This window comes from Aulostomus chinensis, chromosome 22 (assembly GCF_037954235.1).
Source record: "Aulostomus chinensis isolate RoL2024-O1b breed Wild chromosome 22, RoL_Achi_v1.0, whole genome shotgun sequence".
Classification (NCBI taxonomy): domain Eukaryota; kingdom Metazoa; phylum Chordata; class Actinopteri; order Syngnathiformes; family Aulostomidae; genus Aulostomus; species Aulostomus chinensis.
Window position 1 is genome coordinate 5,909,647 of NC_141341.1, and position 18,862 is coordinate 5,928,508.

Below are 18,862 nucleotides of genomic sequence, written 5' to 3' on the forward strand. Positions count from 1 at the left end.
GTGTAAAGAAGCCTCGGAGGGAGTGAAAATGAAAAATGCCCCAAAATGTAGCATTTATTGCACAAATACTGGCATGCACCACACTCTTCATAAAAGCTACTTACATTCATGAGGAAGGAATCCATCATGAACTGATAACGTCGCTGACACTAAGCCTCAAACGTGAGTCCCACAGCTGAGTGGCGGTGTTTTGATTCACTGCTGTTTTGCCACGTTGAGAACAGTTGAGAAACCGTCCTCACTGCGACTTTTATTAACACTTAAACTGCAGCAACTTAGCGTTCATCTCACTCTGAGCTCATTCAGAGAGATAGAAGTTGACATTCATAAGTAGAACCCTAAGAAATAACAGCCCGCTCATGTCCCTGTTAGCATGGTCACTATTCTAGTCCCTCTCGTTAGACCAGAGACAGGTCTTTTTTTAGTCTTGACGGCTGCCAAAAGGCAGGTATGTTTGATTTCATCATGTTATGAAAAGGCCTGCCTTATTGGATCTAGTCACAGAGCAGTTGTATGGGACAGCGGTGTTTTTGCAAGGTGAGGTAGTGTCTACACTGCAGTCTGCTCCACCGCTCCAAAAGGTTGTTAGTGACCCATGTGCAGAGCTACTGCTAGGAGGAGCCTGCCCAGTCACCACTGTAAAAGGACCAGTGGTAGTAAGGTACAAAGGACCTTTTGACCAGTCATGAATGGGCCAGTGAGTGATCGTAACTTCTGTAATTTCCTGTCTCAGTCTCTGGTTTTTGTTATTGACACTTTTTGTATCCATGTTGTGAAATGGCAGATTGTCAGGGTGATTAACACGGGAGTGCTGCCTCATGTCAACGGCTATTTTTGCAGCATCTAAAAGATGGTTGGAGTTTATTGCTTGCTTGTTTGACCTCTCTAAAGATCAGACCCCCCCACCCCCTCAAAAAAACCCAAACTCAACAGACTCTGAATCAACAGCTCCTCATTTCTCCATGCTCCTTTTGATTTTTTTTCTGCAAAAGAACCAATATTTTAAGGAAGATAACACGGATAAAGGGGGAGGAGGAAGGATCTTGAATAAAGGTAAACAAGAGTACGGTCTGGGAAAGCCATTAAGTGGTGTAAGTAAACGTTCAAGTGCACAGCGGAAATAAAATGTTGGTGGGGGTCGGACAGAGCACATTTGCACTACAATATGTGTAGTGCACTATTGCTGATGCGAGTATTTTTAAGTTCCCATAGATTCTCTGAGTGGCTGTCGACTCCCAGAGCTCAGCGGGCTCTGTGGGGCGTGAGTGAATGCTTGGAGTGAGGACCGCAGTGGAAAAACAACAGAGGGGAGAGGTGAGGGGAACACAACAGCCGCCTCCTAACACTGGCCCCCTGTGTTCCACTGCGGGTCATCCCCGATTCCAATAAGAGTTGTTGATGAATGTGATTAAATATTTGTATGCGTGTAAGTGCAAGCTGCGCACTGCAACTGAGCCTCTCTTAAACAATCTGCTTATGAGAGGTTGTGCATTCAACCATCCATTCCACATTCACATTTTTACAGCCTGACCTTGCTCAGCTGTTGTGTGTTGTCACGGGGCGACATCGGAGTCTCTGCTCCAAGTGTTGATCACTGGATGAAAGTAACACTGCAGCACGGCCGGTACTGTAGTACAGAGTGGGGGGTGCACAGCTCCCTGCCTCGTGAAACTTTGACGTAAATCCCTGATGGTACGAGCAGGGCTAGCCTGTCCGTCGACACCTTCTTCACTCGGGCCAAGATGGAGAGGAGGGAAGGAAACCTGGCAAACAGAGAGAGGGTTGTAGTGGGAGATTCCCAGTCCAGGATATGGTTGTGTCCATGTTTAGACAGTAACCCCTCCTCTCCTTTCACTGTGAGGAGGTTAGAATCTACAAGCCTCCACTGTTAGGAGACTAGATGACCTCCTTCCCAAATTAGATCCCCTTGTGCTTTACCTTTCTATCATTGACATCTATATTGCTATTTAAAGAGGGCAGAACGATCTTACACCCTTGCAAACACCCATTGGATACATGCTGTATACGTCAGCCAGGGCCATGAACACTTAGTATTCCAACCATAAAGGCTGTAGCTAAATTCCCTGAAAATTTAAAAGCATCTCTACACTAAGACAAATGAAAACTCTAAATATATCGTCTTAATTTGGGCACGTACATGATCCCAAATATTTCAAACAACGTTCAAACCCAGGAAAATCCATCTGTCAACGCTGTTATGTCCCCTTCACACCTGAATTACTGTTATAAAGCATTTTTTTTTCCAGCAATGCAACAATATTCATTACTTTCACATCATTTTGCAATGCACTGCAACGGTAAGCAGTATTATTTATTATTATTTATTATTTCATTGTGTATATTATGACAGAATAATTTCCCATGGACGGATCGAATTCTTGTCATAATTCACTGAAACTAAGTATCAAAGAACAATCATTTTAAGTCTTTAGTGAAAACAAGAAAAGATAGTGTTTATAAATATGTAAATAATTTATACATAAACTGCGTATGCAAATTTACAATGACGTGTATTTATAACATTTTACAACAGGGAACAGCACTGGGCTCTCCCATGTTTGAATTCACCACGTGATGTTAGCTACAGCAGCTTCATGGGTGGTGAACTCATAAGAAGTTAATGTTGTGTTGGCTAACATTAGTTTGGTTGATTTAGATTTTTTTTTTTTTTTTTTTAATCTGAACAAACACAACATCAATAAAACTTTAACACATGACCTGATTTCGGAATCATTCGAAATGGCGGCTGTGAAGAACAAAGACGTATTTCCCATCATCCCACACGGCAACACAATGTCATCCAACTACGCTTGAGTTGTTGTTCCGATTGTGAAACAAGAATTCACTCCAATTTTATGTGTTCAGCAACTGACTGTAATTCAACATATAAACCTGTTTAACCAACAACAGCACAAAAAAACCCAAACCCTACAAACAAAGCAGTGATAACCAATTAACACTTTGCTGTTAAAAGTACAGCTGTCAACGGTTGAATCCTTTTTATAGCCAACGCAGTGTGTGTGTGTGTGTGTGTGTGTGTGTGTGTGTGTGTGTGTGTGTGTGAGTGTGTGAGTGTGTGGAGAGTTGAGGTTTAGTGATGCGGTTATGCAATAAGAGTGTAGCCTGGGAGTATTGTCTAGATCTGTGACTTGTGAGAGATTCCAGTTACGTTCCCACATGTCAGTCCCACCAGACCTGCATGTTCCATAAACTACGGCTGCCACAACGCACGGGAGCACGGGTGCCAAACGCATGTCTGTGGTCCGCGGTCAGGCTCTCTACTTGGTATAGTCAGCGCTAAATGTTTTAGTCAAGAGTAACAATTATATATTCCACTTAACACTCGCAGAAGAGTCGTGTGGTGATGAACGATCCACTTCAGTAGCAAGCAGAGTTGAATGATGAGGTCTTAGAGGCAGAGCAGATTTATTCTTCTTTGTTTTGTAGAACCCCCCCCCCTCCCGAGGCCTTTAACTTCCAGGACCTCCAAGTTAACAGATGACCTGGTGCTTCTGCATCATTTAAAAGATATAGAACATAGAGAGCAAGCTTGGCATTTGCTGATGTAATTTTCGGTGGTCAGATGATAAACAGAGGCCAGTGGAAGCTGGGGGACCACCTCACAATGCATTCCCCAGAGGCTCTTTGACAGGTGATCTCTGTGCAGGGCAATGCGCTCCATAACCCTGCCACTTGTGTCACAACCAAAGGCTTGTGTGTGTCACAGTCATACATTTATAAAGTCCTGTCCAATGAGGACTCTGTGGTCTGTGTTGCTGTGTTCCCAGCACCTGTCTCTGCTGCCCTAAACTCTGTAGCCATGGATTCACACCCTCCCACGGCAAACACAAGTGGCATTCTCATCACAGCAAAGGTAAAGAGAGCTTGAGAACCATGTTTTACGGCTCTGTAAAGAGCTCGGAGAAGGTGCAGTTGGATATTTGAGTTTAGAGTCATCGTACAGCAACTGGGCTCACGCACCATCAGCAGCTCCTGAGAGACCTCTCATTTTTCCGGAAAATGTTCACAAACAAGAAAATCACTGTCTGGTCTCCCTCACCCCGTCACTGAGCACATCTCATGCTCACTCACATCCTGAAGGCAGTGTCCTCTCCCCTCTGTGTCTCTTTCTGCAAGTCCACTGGATCGAGGCTTTGTTTTTGCAAGCCAGAGGCGTTTATAAGATCTTAAGGAGATTGAGGGCGGGGGGCGGGGGGGGGGGGTTGAAAAAACCTTTAATCAGCAATGAAATGGATATGAGATGTGAGGCGACCATCCATCTTTCTGTAAGACACTGGACCTCATTCATGAAATGCTCTTGCGAACAAATTTGTGCTTACACAGTATCAGACTTATTTAGCCCTCAATTTAGTCTTACAGACAGGGACCAACTCCTGAGGGCAGGTTGTAATTCTTTGCTCCTGGCATCTATTGTCTACCTCTTGTGACGAGCAATAACCCAGGCTGGCAATGACTTTAAGAGGTACAGACTAGAGTATCCATCGAGCTTTCCTTCCTGTCCACAAGACTAAATCGAGGGTTTAATAAGCAACTAAAGTGTGTGAGAGCAAATTTGAGCATAAGAGCATTTTATGAATGAGGCCCACTGTGTTCCACCAAAAGACTGGTGAGATGCAGAGGCTTCACTAAATTAAAAAGGAAAATCATGCATCGAAACAAACTTTTCTCTGCTTTCAGTTTACAGGACATAATGAGGACATCTTGATGTCCTGATGAAAGTCAGAAGTATGCAGTTTTTTTTTTTGTTTTTGTTTTTAGAAAGTTCTTTAATTTGTTACCCAGCTCCATTAAAACATGTACAAGCCCTATTTATGTTTTTAAGTATCTACCCATGAAAAAAACACATGAATGAAGCTGGGGTTTTTTTTGTTGTTGTTTGTTTTTTTTGATGACTTGGAGCTTTGTCTCCCCTGACAAAGTAAAAAAGTAAAACAAGTACCATCTTATTTAACTCCACCATACTCATCTTCTTTGTCAGCGTTTTTTTTGGACTCATGGCCTCTTCTACTGTGTGTGTTAACTCTATCTTAAGAGTACACAAAAAATACACAACAGTAGTTGGATGGGGACCTGCTGCTGGCTGAACCATGCGTGTTTTTTGATCAATAGTAGCATATTATAATTATGTAAACGAGCAGATGAGGGCTTTATTTCGTTTTTTTTCTCCTCTCACTTGATCCAGGCCAGTTCCCGTGGATGCCACTGTTTATTTCAGGCTCTAAATATTGTGATCAGCCTGCTTTATGACTCCATCATCGCTCACTCATGGTATCTGCTGCTGTTTGATACTTTCTTTAACACTTGATTTGATACTTTGCATCATCAGCTTCTATTAAAGTTAGCACTTAACACCGGAGAGCTCTCATTTCTTCCGGGAAAGCTTCAATAAACAATAAAAAAAAAAATCTTTGTCCGGTCTCCTTCACCCTCATTGCGCGCACCTCCACACAAACACACACACACACACACACACACACACACACACACACACACACACACACACGCTGCACCGCGTCTTCAGCCTCTCGCCTTAGATGGGTTTTCGTACTGGTGCACGCGTTTACAAAACAAGTGCACCGGTGTTTCTTGGGTTTTTTTTTTGTTGTTGTTGTTTTTTTTTCTGTAGAGTTTGTGAATGTGTCCGCTGTGCCGTTCTTGACATGATTCTGCTGATCTTCACTTCTGCGCGCTCCACCCCGCCTGCCGGAGCGGAGGAGAGGCGCACAAGGAGGGAGAGCGAGCTGATGTTCAGCGGCTGTGGCGAACCACGGTCTGCCAATTAAAACTCTAGAAACAGCTCGATGAGACAGTGCCGGTTATTACGGAGCGAGGTGTTTGATTTGGATAACGGACATCCACTCCAGTGTGTATAATGGTCAGCTTATGTGTTGTTTTTTTTTAAGTGATGGCGAAACGCTAGCAGCGTTTGTGTTCTTCGAGGTAGTGCTTGTGTGAGGACTTTTTTGTGTGTGTGCAGCTTAATAACACGCATATCTGACGCGTAACGATGGTAGCTGAAGGTCACGGTACGGCGCGACACACTTGTCCAAGTTTTGCGCATCGTTTCTTTTGCGACCGAGGTTTGATTTACAGATAACTGTAACATCTAAATAGAACGAAATAATAACTAACAAAAACGGCAGGGATGATGTTTTCTCGCGTGTTTTAGCAGCTGACTGGTCCGCTTCATCGCCCTGACAAAGCGGGCTATGACTTGGTTTCAACTTTTTTTCCTCTGCGCTCCAGTGAAAAGTTTTCAATCGTGCGTAGGTAACTAGAGGATGCTAGGGAGTCCGTCAAACAACGGCGGCATCAGAATGCTGGTGCCACCGGCTCCGAGCGACGACAGGCGCGTAGAGTTCGTGGCTCTCACCGCTGTCCACACGGAGAGAAGCGAGCCGTCCACCCCGGAGCGCGGACACCCGTCTCACCGAACAGGTCTGCTGGGCACCCCGCTGCCAGGACCACCGGGACCCCGGGCCAACTCCTCCGCTTCGAGCAAACGCTTCAGGAGGTTGCAAAACTGTCTGTATAATGTGCTGGAGCGACCAAGAGGATGGGCATTCATCTACCACGCGTTCATGTGAGTTCATCCGTGTTTTTATCAGTTGCAATCACGCACAACTGTTTGTCTTCTAATAACTTTTTTAGTCAGGTTTTACTTCCGTTCTCAGCAACAGAGCCACATGCTACTCATTTCCAATCATGTGCGCTGATCAGCACACGTCAGCAGTCATCTGATTTATTTTCCAATTAACCACCAGAGTTGCTTGTGCTGCAATTATCTCCACTGTGTGCCATACATCATCCCAACATGGGGCCTACTGTTCAATTACCACTTGTCTCTGTCTTATTCAATCACAAGGACTACTTTGGGTTTTACATCTAATTTCTCCAATCCGAAGGGGGTAATTGGCATTTTAGATTTTAAATCAAAGCCTGCTTGCAAGCAGGAGGTGCCTGCTGGCAGTCCACTGAGTGCCTCTTGGTTTCTCTTCAAGTTGAAGCTCTTGACTAACGCGATGAAAGGAGAGGCGTTGGAGGATGTATGCATCAGTTTAAGTCCTCAGTCATGGCAGAAAGTGAAACTGATGACACATGAAATGAACTTCTGTCTGGATTTGTTGAAATGTAATAAAAAGGGGGGGACGGGGGACGAAGCAGTTGTCAGCTTTTTCATCAGACAGAACACACGTAGGAATCGTGACCCCTGCGTGAACGCAGCTAAACCTAAAACAAGCATAGAAAGTTTTCAGAGAGAAAGCACCTCTCAGCCATTTGCTCCGTAATGTATACAACATGTAAACACTGGAAAAGTATGAGCTCACGAGCAGCGGCGTCTGCTAAGGAAACAGGCGACGCTCGTCGTCTTACCAGGACATGAAAGCAGAATCTCTACACAACTTGATTGGGATTCAAATTCTGCCGTTACAGAGGCCCCTATACGTCCAATTGAAAGTCAAAGTTCACTCAGTGCTTGGAAGTGTGTCAGTGTATTCGGGGCTATTTTGAGTGAAGCCCAGGACAGTTGTGCACCTGCTGCCGTCCTCCAGCTGTGTGTGTGTCTGGCACGTACTGGACGGAGCATTATCTGTGGAGGCTGCTTGGACCGGGCCAGGCTCTCTGTGTCGTTTAGACAAGTGCAGCTGTCTCTCTGCCAATGCCATCATGTGTTTATATCAGAGGGAAATCCCTCTGCAGAGCTGCAGTGTGCATACGTGGTCTCGTCAGAAAAGCCAGCAAACTCTCATCTTCATTTTCAAGTCACCCACAACTACTTCTGTTCCTGTACACACACACACACACACACACACACACACACACACACACACACACACACACACACACACACACACACACACACACACACACACACACACACTGTCAATTGGCCTTTGCAGGGTAGTTGCTGGGGACTTCTCCCTGGCATCACTCAGTGCTGGGGCGGTTGGCGGCTTTGCCATTGTTGTTATTCCTCTGTCAGAGAGGCAGGGCAAACGCTCAGAGGTGCCCGGATCAAGTTTCAGATACCACAGCATGAACTTGCTCCTGCTTTACTCTTCAAAGATAGCTTTTCAAAAATCCTTGCGTATGAAATATGTTGGGTGCACGTATGTCTGGCTGAGTGCATCATTCTCATGATATTTTTTCACGCTGAGCTGTGCATTTGTTTTGATTAATAACATGCAAGGCTCTTAGCACGCTGGGAATTGTACCATGTGCAAGGAAAAGTCATGAAGCTCACTTAAGGCAGCGTTGATCTATTGTAATTTAATTGAGCCCACAGCTCTGCTGTGTCGGGTGCTGTGCTAACTTCCCTTGATCCTGTAATTAAGCCTGCGCCGTGACGCTGGACGCTGGAGCAGATGCTTCTAGAGTGCCTCTGTGTGCAGGCGCGTGGTGCGTACAGAAGTGGGGTGATGCTACTGTCTCCTTGAGAGCACACTCACAGGCAGGGTTGTCCAAAAAGGGCAATAAGAAGAACTGCATGAGCGTGTCATGACAACTGTAAAACACCCACCATTTCTCAAATTTTCTTTCAAATATATGACACCCCTTTTTTTTTTTTTTAAATTGGCAAAAGAAAATATAAATTTATACGTAGTTCAAGAACTGAGTTTGTCTTTGTCTCTCCTCCAAGCAAAACTCGTACTGAAACATCAATTCATCAGAACCCTGACTTGTGCTTTAAAGTGTGAGTTTTCAAGAACTTTTTTTAAAGTCATCGCTTTATCAGTCGTTTCTTTGAACACAGTTTTTTGCCCTAGCAAAAAAAAAAACCCAAAAAAAGAAGTTATGTAGCGGCGTCATGCTCTCATCACTCAACCGCACAATCCACCAAGGCACGCAAGAGATTTTCAACTAACATGCCAACTTTTTGCGAAATGTGTTTATTTGCTCCCTGCCAGAACTGCACTGGATGGTAGATACTCGTCTCTCATCTGCATGTGTGCGAGGAAGCTCAGAACCACAGAGACCAGCTGTGGCTCTTGATGAAAGGCTCGTTAAAAATGATACAAATCAGTAATCCAGTAGGTTAGCAACAGCAAACGCGAATGATAAGCGTCCAGTTTGCAGCATGTTGAAATAAAAAAAAACAACCAAAAACAACTTTCACATGATTGTTTTGCATCAAGCAGCGGGCGGTTGTTACAGCACCAAAAACCTATCGCTTAAAAAAGTGGGATTCAGTGGATACGATCGGTGAATATTTGTCTTGTAAAGTTACATGCAAAAGATGTTTCCCTCTTCCATAAAGTCAGCACCTTGACCGCTGACCCAACACTGTACGTAAATGTACATAAATTACAGATTCCTCTGGCTTTGAACATTGCTGGAAACATTTTCCTCGACATTAAAACTGTGAAAAAGTGATATACCTAGTAGTTTTTTTACATATAAATTTTTTTAATTCTTCTTTGAGGTCCCAAAAGACTGTTTTTGTTGTTGTGACATCTGCACTGAGGATGCATTATATGCACCTCCCTGCGAATGACAGGCTACCGCCTGCCTTCTTAACACTTCAGATTACAGGAGTGCAAACTTTTTTCACACCTGCAGTTTATTTTCTGTGAATGAGAAGCTTCCTACCTCCCCTCTCCTCTCCTCTCCTCTCCTTTCCTCTCAGACTCAGTAAAAGAGACACACAAATGTTCTTGTAGACGTCACTGGGTTTGTCAAGGCTCTGGTTTTAAATGACGTGTGGAGCTTTTGAAAAGTTAAGAGCCTCTTTTCTTGTTATGGTCCGTTCACCCGCATTAAAATGCTGTGGACTGCTTTACCACCTTTGAATTTTCACTGCCAGTAAACCTACGATGTTTGTGGGGTGGGGGGGTCATCTGTTTGTCTGAGCTGGTTGAGGCCTGATGATTGAGCTTTGCAGAAAGTGCAGCAAGTGTGGGCTCACAGAGGATGAGGAGGTTTCTAAGAAACTGCATAGTCGAAGCATTTGTCTCATGAAAAGCTTCCTGTATGGCACTTCCTGTATTGCCATCAGTCGAGAGCCTCCTCGTGATTACAATTATTTCATATAATTACTCACATTTTGCTACAATAGTTGTTTTTTTTAACGCTGTCACAGAAGAGGGGGTTTTTTGGGGGGTAAAATTCAGTGTTTATCCGTGAGTCCGATTATGAAACCTTCCTGTTTGGGAATATTTTTTGAGTTTTTTTTTTTTTTTTTTTTTTTTTGTCAACCCTTTCGTCATTACTTAGTATTTGATGATGGTCAGGGGGAGGATTATGTGTTTGTTTGTTTGTTTTTTTGGATTTGCACGGATCTCAAGAACGTAACAAAGACCTTGAGTGAACTCGGTCGCTCCTCTGCGTCATCAACGTGTCACCGTTCTCTGTCATTTGGGATTCAAGAAACTCAGTAGACAAGGGGGTGAATATGTGGTAACTATGATCAAGGAACTTGAAGACCCCACTTTTGACTCCACACTTTCCTCTTGGTCATCTTGACTCTCACCCTGTAGAGAGTGTAGTCTGTGTCGTTTCCATTGATGTATTCAGTCCAAAATGGCGGTTGCGCTGGAGTTTCCCCCCTTGGTCTTCTATTTGACAGATGTGACTACAGTGAGCGATCAATTATCAGTATTGTTAAAGATTAATTTTCTTCACTCTGATCATCTCAGCTCTCTTTCTGCCTCTCCTTTCTGTGTGTGTGTGTGTGTGTATGTGTGTGTGTGTGTGAGTGAGTATGTGTATACACTTGCCTTACGCGCTGTGCTGGGATCAGTTACAGTGTTTCCCCTCACCTTTGACCCCTCACCCATTTCCACCATTGGCGGTGCCGCATATAGACCATCACATGGGGCCGCCTGTTGGGTCCAGAGCAATTCATCCCAGAAGGGGTCCTTTGGGGTCCAGTCTAAAATCAGGCTGCAGTCTATGATTGGGTCACGCTACCGTTGCAGTTAAAATCCAAGAAGCAATGTCATGTCTTGATATCGGCTTTCGCTCTTTTTTAGGCTCCACAGCTTGGTATGAAATTCATCTGGACCCGGGTTGGAATGTACAACAATAGCTGTAGAGATGGCGATGCGATGAAATTATATTTTCAATCATAATTTTGTCCTTCAAAGCATATTTCTGAAGTCAGTGGTAAATAGTCACGATTCCAATACTGACCAAAATAATCTGGATTGTGCCATTTTTCCATGATGGAGCAGCCCTGCTAGTGTTGCTGGATGGACGGGAGCAGCAGTCAGGACATGTACTGACCAGCCAGAGTGATTGATTCACTTCTATGGAGGGTGAAAATATACCAGCAGTGAATTATTGATGTCACGCTAAGGAGGAGCAGAGATTTGGAGCAAAATTTAAAAATGAGAGTACAGTTGTATCGGGATCAATAGGGAGACGTGTTTCCACATCGAGGACTTCTCCCCCCTGATGGGCTCATTGACAATGAAGCTAGTTCTTTTATCCGTCTCATTATCCGTAATATTGGCCTGCTTTGTTAAATAAGAGCTTGATGACTTTCATGCATCCAAATCCCTTTCATGTCAAGTCCCACACTGCCTGTCAAAATAAAAGTATAGTGCTTGTGGTTTTGAAGACAACTGCAAAGCTCCAAGTCTAATGTCTGTGTATGTTAACTAAAACATATCTCAATAGTAGTAGCACGTCGCTGAACTTGAACAGGGTGTTGTTGTTGGGTTTTTTTTTTTGCTGTTAAAAAAAAAAAAAATCTGCACGACACAAATGAAAAATTCTCATAAGATTTCTTGAAATAGGATGAAATATCTCGTCTTTTTTGTTGTTGTTGGTTTTTGTCTTTCTTGCGTGCGTCTCCCTGATTTGAAACCATCCAAATGTCGGTCGCATCCTTTCAGATAAACCCTCCAGCCTTTATTGCGTGTTGGAATATATTCACTTTCACCTTTTATGGCGCAGGCAGCAGCGATGGTGTGTGTTTATGAAAGCCTGAGCCTAAAGCCACATTATTTATAGATGTGGAGGGAGATACTCACAAAAGGCCTAATGCTCTCCTTGATTGTGATAGTTTGGTCAAAGAGCGCTTTAGAAATACTCAGGCATCTCGACGTGACGACACTCGTGAGCCCTTCATTAAAAGTGAATTGCCTCTTTGACATTATTAAACTCATTTAGCCCAGACTGCTTGTTGATTGGTTCCCTCTATCTGTCGATTCTCTGAGTTTTTCTGTCCATCTGAGCCCAGTTCGAGACAACTTATCTACTCTCTCAGCCAGGTAATGGAAATAGTCTGGTTTGCTTCTCCAGGTTTTCAACCACGTGACGCAAAAACGGACCCCCTCGCATCCTCCAGAATCCACTGACGTGTTCAAAATTGTTAAGGTTGCGTTGTCTGAGTAGCGTCAGAAAATAGCTTTTTGTTTCGATGTTTGCCTCTTTTAGTCAGCGCATGAATGTGTTTTTATTGATGACTAAGTAATAGAGGGTGGGAGAGTGGCACCATAAAATGGCGAAGGGAGAAAGCCACTCGGCACTTTGTGTGGGGTTTGAACCTGCTCTGGACTGCAGATTGGATGCTTGTTGTTCATTTTCCGCTGCTGTTTTTTTTTTTTTTTTTTATCTGTTCACGTCAGCAGGTTGTGTAAATTCTGCTCCATTAAGAATCCTTTATGACCCAAATGCCTTTTCTCTTCCTTCACTTTTTCTCTCTCTCTCTCTCTCTCTCTCCCTCCTCCATCATTCCCTCCTCAAGCTCTCATTTGCTGTGCTGCTCCCTGTAATTGACTTCCCCTCCCTCCCATCCTCCTCCTCTTAGGTCTGATTAGCTGGACACTCTTGTCTCAAAGACACTCTCTTTAAAGGACTTTGAGCATCGGTTTGGAGAAGTAGGTTTTAAAATCTTTGACACACTTTTGTAAAGATAATACATTTCTATCCCCCCCAAAAAAGCTGAGAAAATTGCAGATGGTCACATTTGAGTACCTGGAAATAAATGTTTTTCATTTTTGCTTCGTAGATGATCATTCAACTCATTAACTAGTTGCATAGCTCTTGCTTGAAAACAGGAGAGGCCCTCATAGATATGTGTGTCGAATGCTTTTCAGGAAAATATGCAAAATTGTATATCTGCCATAAACAACGTGACATATTTTGACGTCCGTAAATTGTCGACAAACACTGAGGTGCAATGAATTGGTCCCTGAAACGCTGAATAACTTCTTTAAATAGGGAAAACCCACACCGCGGCTCCAGTAATGCTCCTGTGATGGAGTGTTTGTGGCATTTCCTTTGATTTGAGTGACGGAGCAGCGAACATCCAGTCGAGCTGCTAATGAGATTAAGACCATAGTAACTGGATTGGGTTGGAATACGATTTCACAAGACTCGGGCTGACTTGTGTTCTTGAGATTGAAGAGACAGAGTCGTGGAAAGAAGCACAAAGTCAAAGTTGAGTGTGGGGACATCCATCATAAAACATACATCCAAGTTTGCGTTTCATTTTTAAAGCAAGAAATTAAAAAGACTTCGGAGAGGGAAGGAACAAACTATTTAAGGGAACTAGTTTATCAATCTTCAATTGGAATTTTTTACTTCATTTAGCAGCGGCACGGTGGTGCAGTGGTCAGCACTGTGGCCTCACAGCAAGAAGGTTCCGGATTCAAGTCCCGGCTCCGGCACGGGATCTTTCTGTGTGGAGTCTCCATGTTCTCCCTGTTCCTGCGTGGGTTCTCTCTGGTACTCCAGCTTCCTCTCACAGTCCAAAGACATCAAGAGGGGACGAGGCTGATTGAGTCTCTAAATTGACTGTAGGTGTGACTGTGAGTGTGAATGGTTGTCTGTCTCTATGTGTCGGCCCTCTGATGGACTGGTGACCCGTCCAGGCTGACCCCCGCCTCTCGCCCGTTGACGCTGGGATAGGCTCCTCCCCCCCGCAATCCTTAACAGGATAAGAGGTAGAAAATGGATGGATGGATGGACTTCATTTACCAAATTGCAGTCCATAATTTCCTTTACATCATCATGCTGTCTTGTCATTCTCTCTCATCCTGTGTGTGTGTGTGTGTGTGTGTGTGTGTGTGTGTGTGTGTGTGTCACTGTCCATCTCAAGCTAAATCAATCATTCAATTACACTTTATTAATAAAGTTCAAAGTCATAAATCTGAATTTGCCTACAATCCGTACAAGGCATGTGCAGCCTCCTGTCCCCTCTATCCCCCCCAAAAAAGCTGAGAAAAGGGAGAGGGAAAAACTTCCCAAAAAGACGCGTATAAAAGGCAGAAACCTGGACATAGAAGGGATCCCTCTCACCACGAGACACACAGATCAGCAGAATCACAGAACATAAAACAACTGAGGACAAGTCATGTGTCTTGATGTCTGTCCCACTCTTCAACTAAGTTACCCTCCTCGCTGGCTTGATGTATTGTCTCGGTGCTTGCTGACACCGTGGTGTGACACAGAGGACAAGCAGAGGGAGGAGGAAGGAGTAGATTGAATTAATAATAATGATGATATTTTGATACTCTATCGATCCACGTAGGGAAATTCACTTTCCGCTTGTGCCCTTCGACAACAGCTGCCCCAGAACTAACAGAGATATGGTGTCTTGCTCAAGGACACTTCAGCAGAGCAGATTCTTGTTACTGCTGGCTCACTTTAAAAGGTCTCTCAATCATCAGGGGGAGGTGGTGGGGCGTTGTGTTGGAAAAGTGTAAACAGTAAATTAAAGCGCAATGAAAACAACCTACATTTGAGGTCATAACCTGATCGTCCTTCAGAGGAAAGGTATGTCAAAGATGAGTGATCTGTGTATGAAGGAAGAGGCAGGGTAGGAGAGTAGGAGTGAGTCCAGAGACGAGAGGCGAGGTGAGTCGCTGTATTAATTTCTCCTTTCGGGGCAAAATGTGTCTCCCTTGGGAGGGAACTGTCTGTCCTGGGATGGCCAACTAGGAATCAAGTTTCTCCTGATATCCAGCTCCGCTCTGTGTGCTCCAGAACGCACTAACGCAACCACACACAAACACACACACACACACACACACACACACACACACACACACACACACACACACACACACACACACACACACACTTACAGGCTTGCACAGCTATCTTTATTAGGACATTGTATTTACTTCCATTCATAGTGGACCTAAACCAAACCCTAATACTAATGCTAACCAATTGATGCCCAACTCTTACCTTAAGCTAACCTCCATTCAGACCTTAACTCTAACTTTAAACCAGGAACTCAGAAATTACATTCTGCCATATTAGGACTGGTGTTTGGTCGGCCATTAGGACTAGGGGTCCTGATAAGGTTCGTGTTTATATCAGAAAAGGTCTCCAAAATATAACAAAAGCCAAGTCCAAACACACACTTGCGCACACACACGCACACACACACACACACACACACACACACACACACACACACACACGCACACACGCGCGCGTGCACACACACACACACACACACACACACACACACACACGCACACACCATCATCATCATCATCAGGGGGGATAGCAAACTGTGGTTGTTTATTTACTTGACTGCAGAATCTGTAAAAGGCTGAAGGTGAAATTCAGTATACAAGCAAACACACACACACACACACACACACAAACACACACACACAAACACACTCTCAGCCTTGAGACCTTGAGCCACAGATTATCATGCTTTATCATTCCCCTGCAGGTCGGTGATCAGTTAGGGGTCCTGACACCCCCTAATCTGCAGTAATCTATGTTTATATAATGTTATTGTTGCTGGAGAAGGCCAGGAATACTGTGGCATTTGGTCGGCAGGGTTGAAGGGAAATGCCAAGAGTTTATTTTGATTAGTCAGTAGCTCCTAACACTCCACGAAAATCCAGAGGCAGTCTCCCAGCTCCCTTCTATCTTATGATTTCATCTCTCCCTGCATGATACTGTATTACATCATTTCTGCCGAGTTGAGATGCCGATACTGACCAGTGTTAGTGCCAGTTTTTCACAGCAGTCATTCCTTTAACAAAAATGCCGTAGGTGAGAGATTCCGTTAACTTTCTGGAATGTTGTTTTGCAGCGTATCTGCTGTGCTCAAAGGAGATTGAAATGCTCTCGTCCAAACTACCAATTCCTTTTAGTTACAGTCACATTCCCCTTATCTGAGTCAGGTTGTTTGTTTCACAAAACCATCGAACATGGCCGGGTTATTGGATGAACCATCTCTATGTCTGGCTATATTCAAACGGTCTGATCAACAAACTCGTATAGAGGCTGAAGCCAGTCAACAGATGAGCAATTCTTTCTCGGGAGAAAGGCCTCCAGTGCTGTGCTTTGGGATTCATTCAAAGAAGAAATACACTCTACTTCCAGTAAAACTGATGCTATAGCAGCATTTAGCTCACGCTCTCGGGAACCACCCTTGACGTTGTTTTGAACGTATACTCTTTACACATAAACGCACACCCATCTCCTCCAAGGATGCTGATTGCTCCTAAACTCTGAGGTTCCGTGGCATTGTACACAGCATGTTAAAGTTGCACCTCCACAGTTCAAGTGAAAGAGACAGAGAGAGTGCCGCCGAGTCACGGCGGTGAACGATTCAGCCGGACCGGTGGAACAGCGCTTTATAACAATTTTACTGCTCATGCACAATCCTGATTTGATCAACATTACCTTCCTGCTATCTCACTGCAAAACGTCACCAGACACCTTTTTCGTCTGGCTGTCTGGGATATGCTCACTCTCTCTCTCTCTCTCTCTCTCTCTCTCTCTCTCTCTCTCTCTCTCTCTCTCTCTCTCTCTCTCTCTCACTTCACTGCTTTAAATCAGTTACACTGGACTGTCAAAACCCAGCAACCCAACAGTCAGGTAAAGTATGTTTGGCAGTGAGAGCTGTTGGTACCAGTAAAGGCCAACTCTCTTTTGACTGGAAATGTATTATGTCACAAACCTTTAGAAAGCGGCTCTGCGACGTCACCCTGCGTAAATATGCACTATTGAATGTGGCACCATTAAGTCCTGTTTGTATACAGAGCGGAGAAGTCTCCTGCACAATAACAATCGCCTGCAGTCGTGTGCAAAGGTCGTCCTGCATGCTTATAAGTCACAATCAGTCTCTCCTCTGTTGTCTGTCCACAAAGAAAATTCCCTGATTGCGATAGTCCATCCATCCATCCATCCATTTTCTGGGTTGCCACAGAAGACAGACAACCATTCACACTCACAGTCAAACCTACAGTCAATTTAGAGAATCAATCAGCCTCGTCCCCTCTTGATGTCTTTGGACTGTGGGAGGAAGCTGGAGTACCAGAGAGAACCCACACAGGAACAGGGAGAACAAGCAGACTCCACACAGAAAGATCCCCTGCTCCAGCCGGGGCTCAAACCTTCTTGCTGTGAGGCGACAGCGCTGACCACTGCACCCACTTGCTGCCCTTATTGCAATAGTAGAGGTTTTCAATGTGAGTCTGGAGTGTTGGGGACATCCTCTGAGGGTCTGTGTCACCAGCAGTTGCAAGGACCATAAAGTACACTGTAAATAAATCAGTGGCTTCAGGCCTGCCAAGATCTCCCAGCAGGGCACCTACACGTCACTGATTATCAGCTGATGCTGAATTAACTGATGTGGCTTGTTTTTACAAAAGTGAGAAATCTTGCTTTTCTCATTGAACAGCCGGAGGGCATGCTGAGAAAGATAGAAAAGTTAGTCACAGTGCACCACTCATTTATTTATTTTATTGTTGTGAGGTTGAGCTTGCATTAGTTTATTTGGATCCCCATGAGTTGTAACCCCTCCCATGACAGCTGTTCCTCACCATATAAATCTAAATCTTGTCAAAGGCTGCAGGAACTCCTTTAAAGAGTGCTCAAGAGACTACTTAAAGGCTTAAGTAATGTAACACATTATTTATTGTTGCAAGGGTCGGGTCATATAGATAAAACACTCTATCATTATATACATGTTTGTTGTTGTATCCAGACATTTTTATCTCTTTTAAGCGACTTCTTGAAAGTCTTGCGTTGTTTTGTAATGGAATTTGCAGTGCTGGTGGACTTCTTCGCATGTTGCCAAATTGATGAAGACGGTTTCTGAACTTGCTCGCGTGTTGAGCTCTCGGGGACACCGTGGACACACAGCGTGCAGTGATATTACCAATGAAGAAGGGACTTTCTATTTCTTTTTTCGTTTGTTTGTGATTGTATGTGTTTTTCTATCCTGAGCTGCCTGAAAATATATTCCAAAGTGTAGTTGTTTTTGGTTAAGCTACAAAGTAAATAGCTGACAAATCACGGATTCATATTTTTGAGAAGTCCCATTCAGGACTGAGTATATACGACGACTACTACTACTAGTACTACTACTGTTTCTAATAATAATGACTGTAATAATAGGAATACTCAGCAATCTAATATTGCACAAAAAAATGCCATGTTGGGTTATCAAAACTGTTGTTTGTCGGAATTTGACCTCCTGGAGGCAAACATACAAACACACCCATCTTATTTACTTGTGAATAAAAGTAGATGTGCATATTTAAACAGCTGTAAATTGTTAGCTGTTAAATCTGTAAACCCTAAATGCCGATTCTTGTGTCCCATCCATGCGTTTAGGTCTGATTATTTGTCTGATATTATGTTTAACCCTTTGTCAGGCACATAGACTTCAGGTATTATTGGGTGTCATGGGTACATATGTCAGGATAAGGAGTCTTTAGAGTACACTTTAATCAAGAGCTGTTGTACATCTTACTGGCCTTTTAAAGCAAAACTTGTTTTCTTTCCCTCTGTCTTCTTCCACTCTCTTTCTCTCTGTCTCTCGTCTGTCCATTTCCTGGTAAACCCCAGCATCTTTCTTCTGTCGTCCCTGCTTGGTTGCACCCAC

The 18,862-nt window shown here is 43.9% G+C and overlaps 1 protein-coding gene across 3 annotated transcripts in view; it reads left to right on the forward strand.

Moving 5' to 3' along the window:
- Positions 1–5,624: 5,624 nt before the first annotated feature.
- The window catches only part of kcnq4 (potassium voltage-gated channel, KQT-like subfamily, member 4), a 44,645-nt gene continuing 31,407 nt past the window's right edge, over positions 5,625–18,862 (forward strand). For all 3 annotated transcript variants that reach the window (XM_086194398.1, XM_086194399.1, XM_086194400.1), the window contains exon 1: positions 5,625–6,625. In XM_086194398.1, coding sequence (XP_086050524.1) covers positions 6,324–6,625 — 302 coding nt within the window. In that variant the 5' untranslated portion in view covers positions 5,625–6,323. The remainder of the gene's footprint in view (positions 6,626–18,862) is intronic.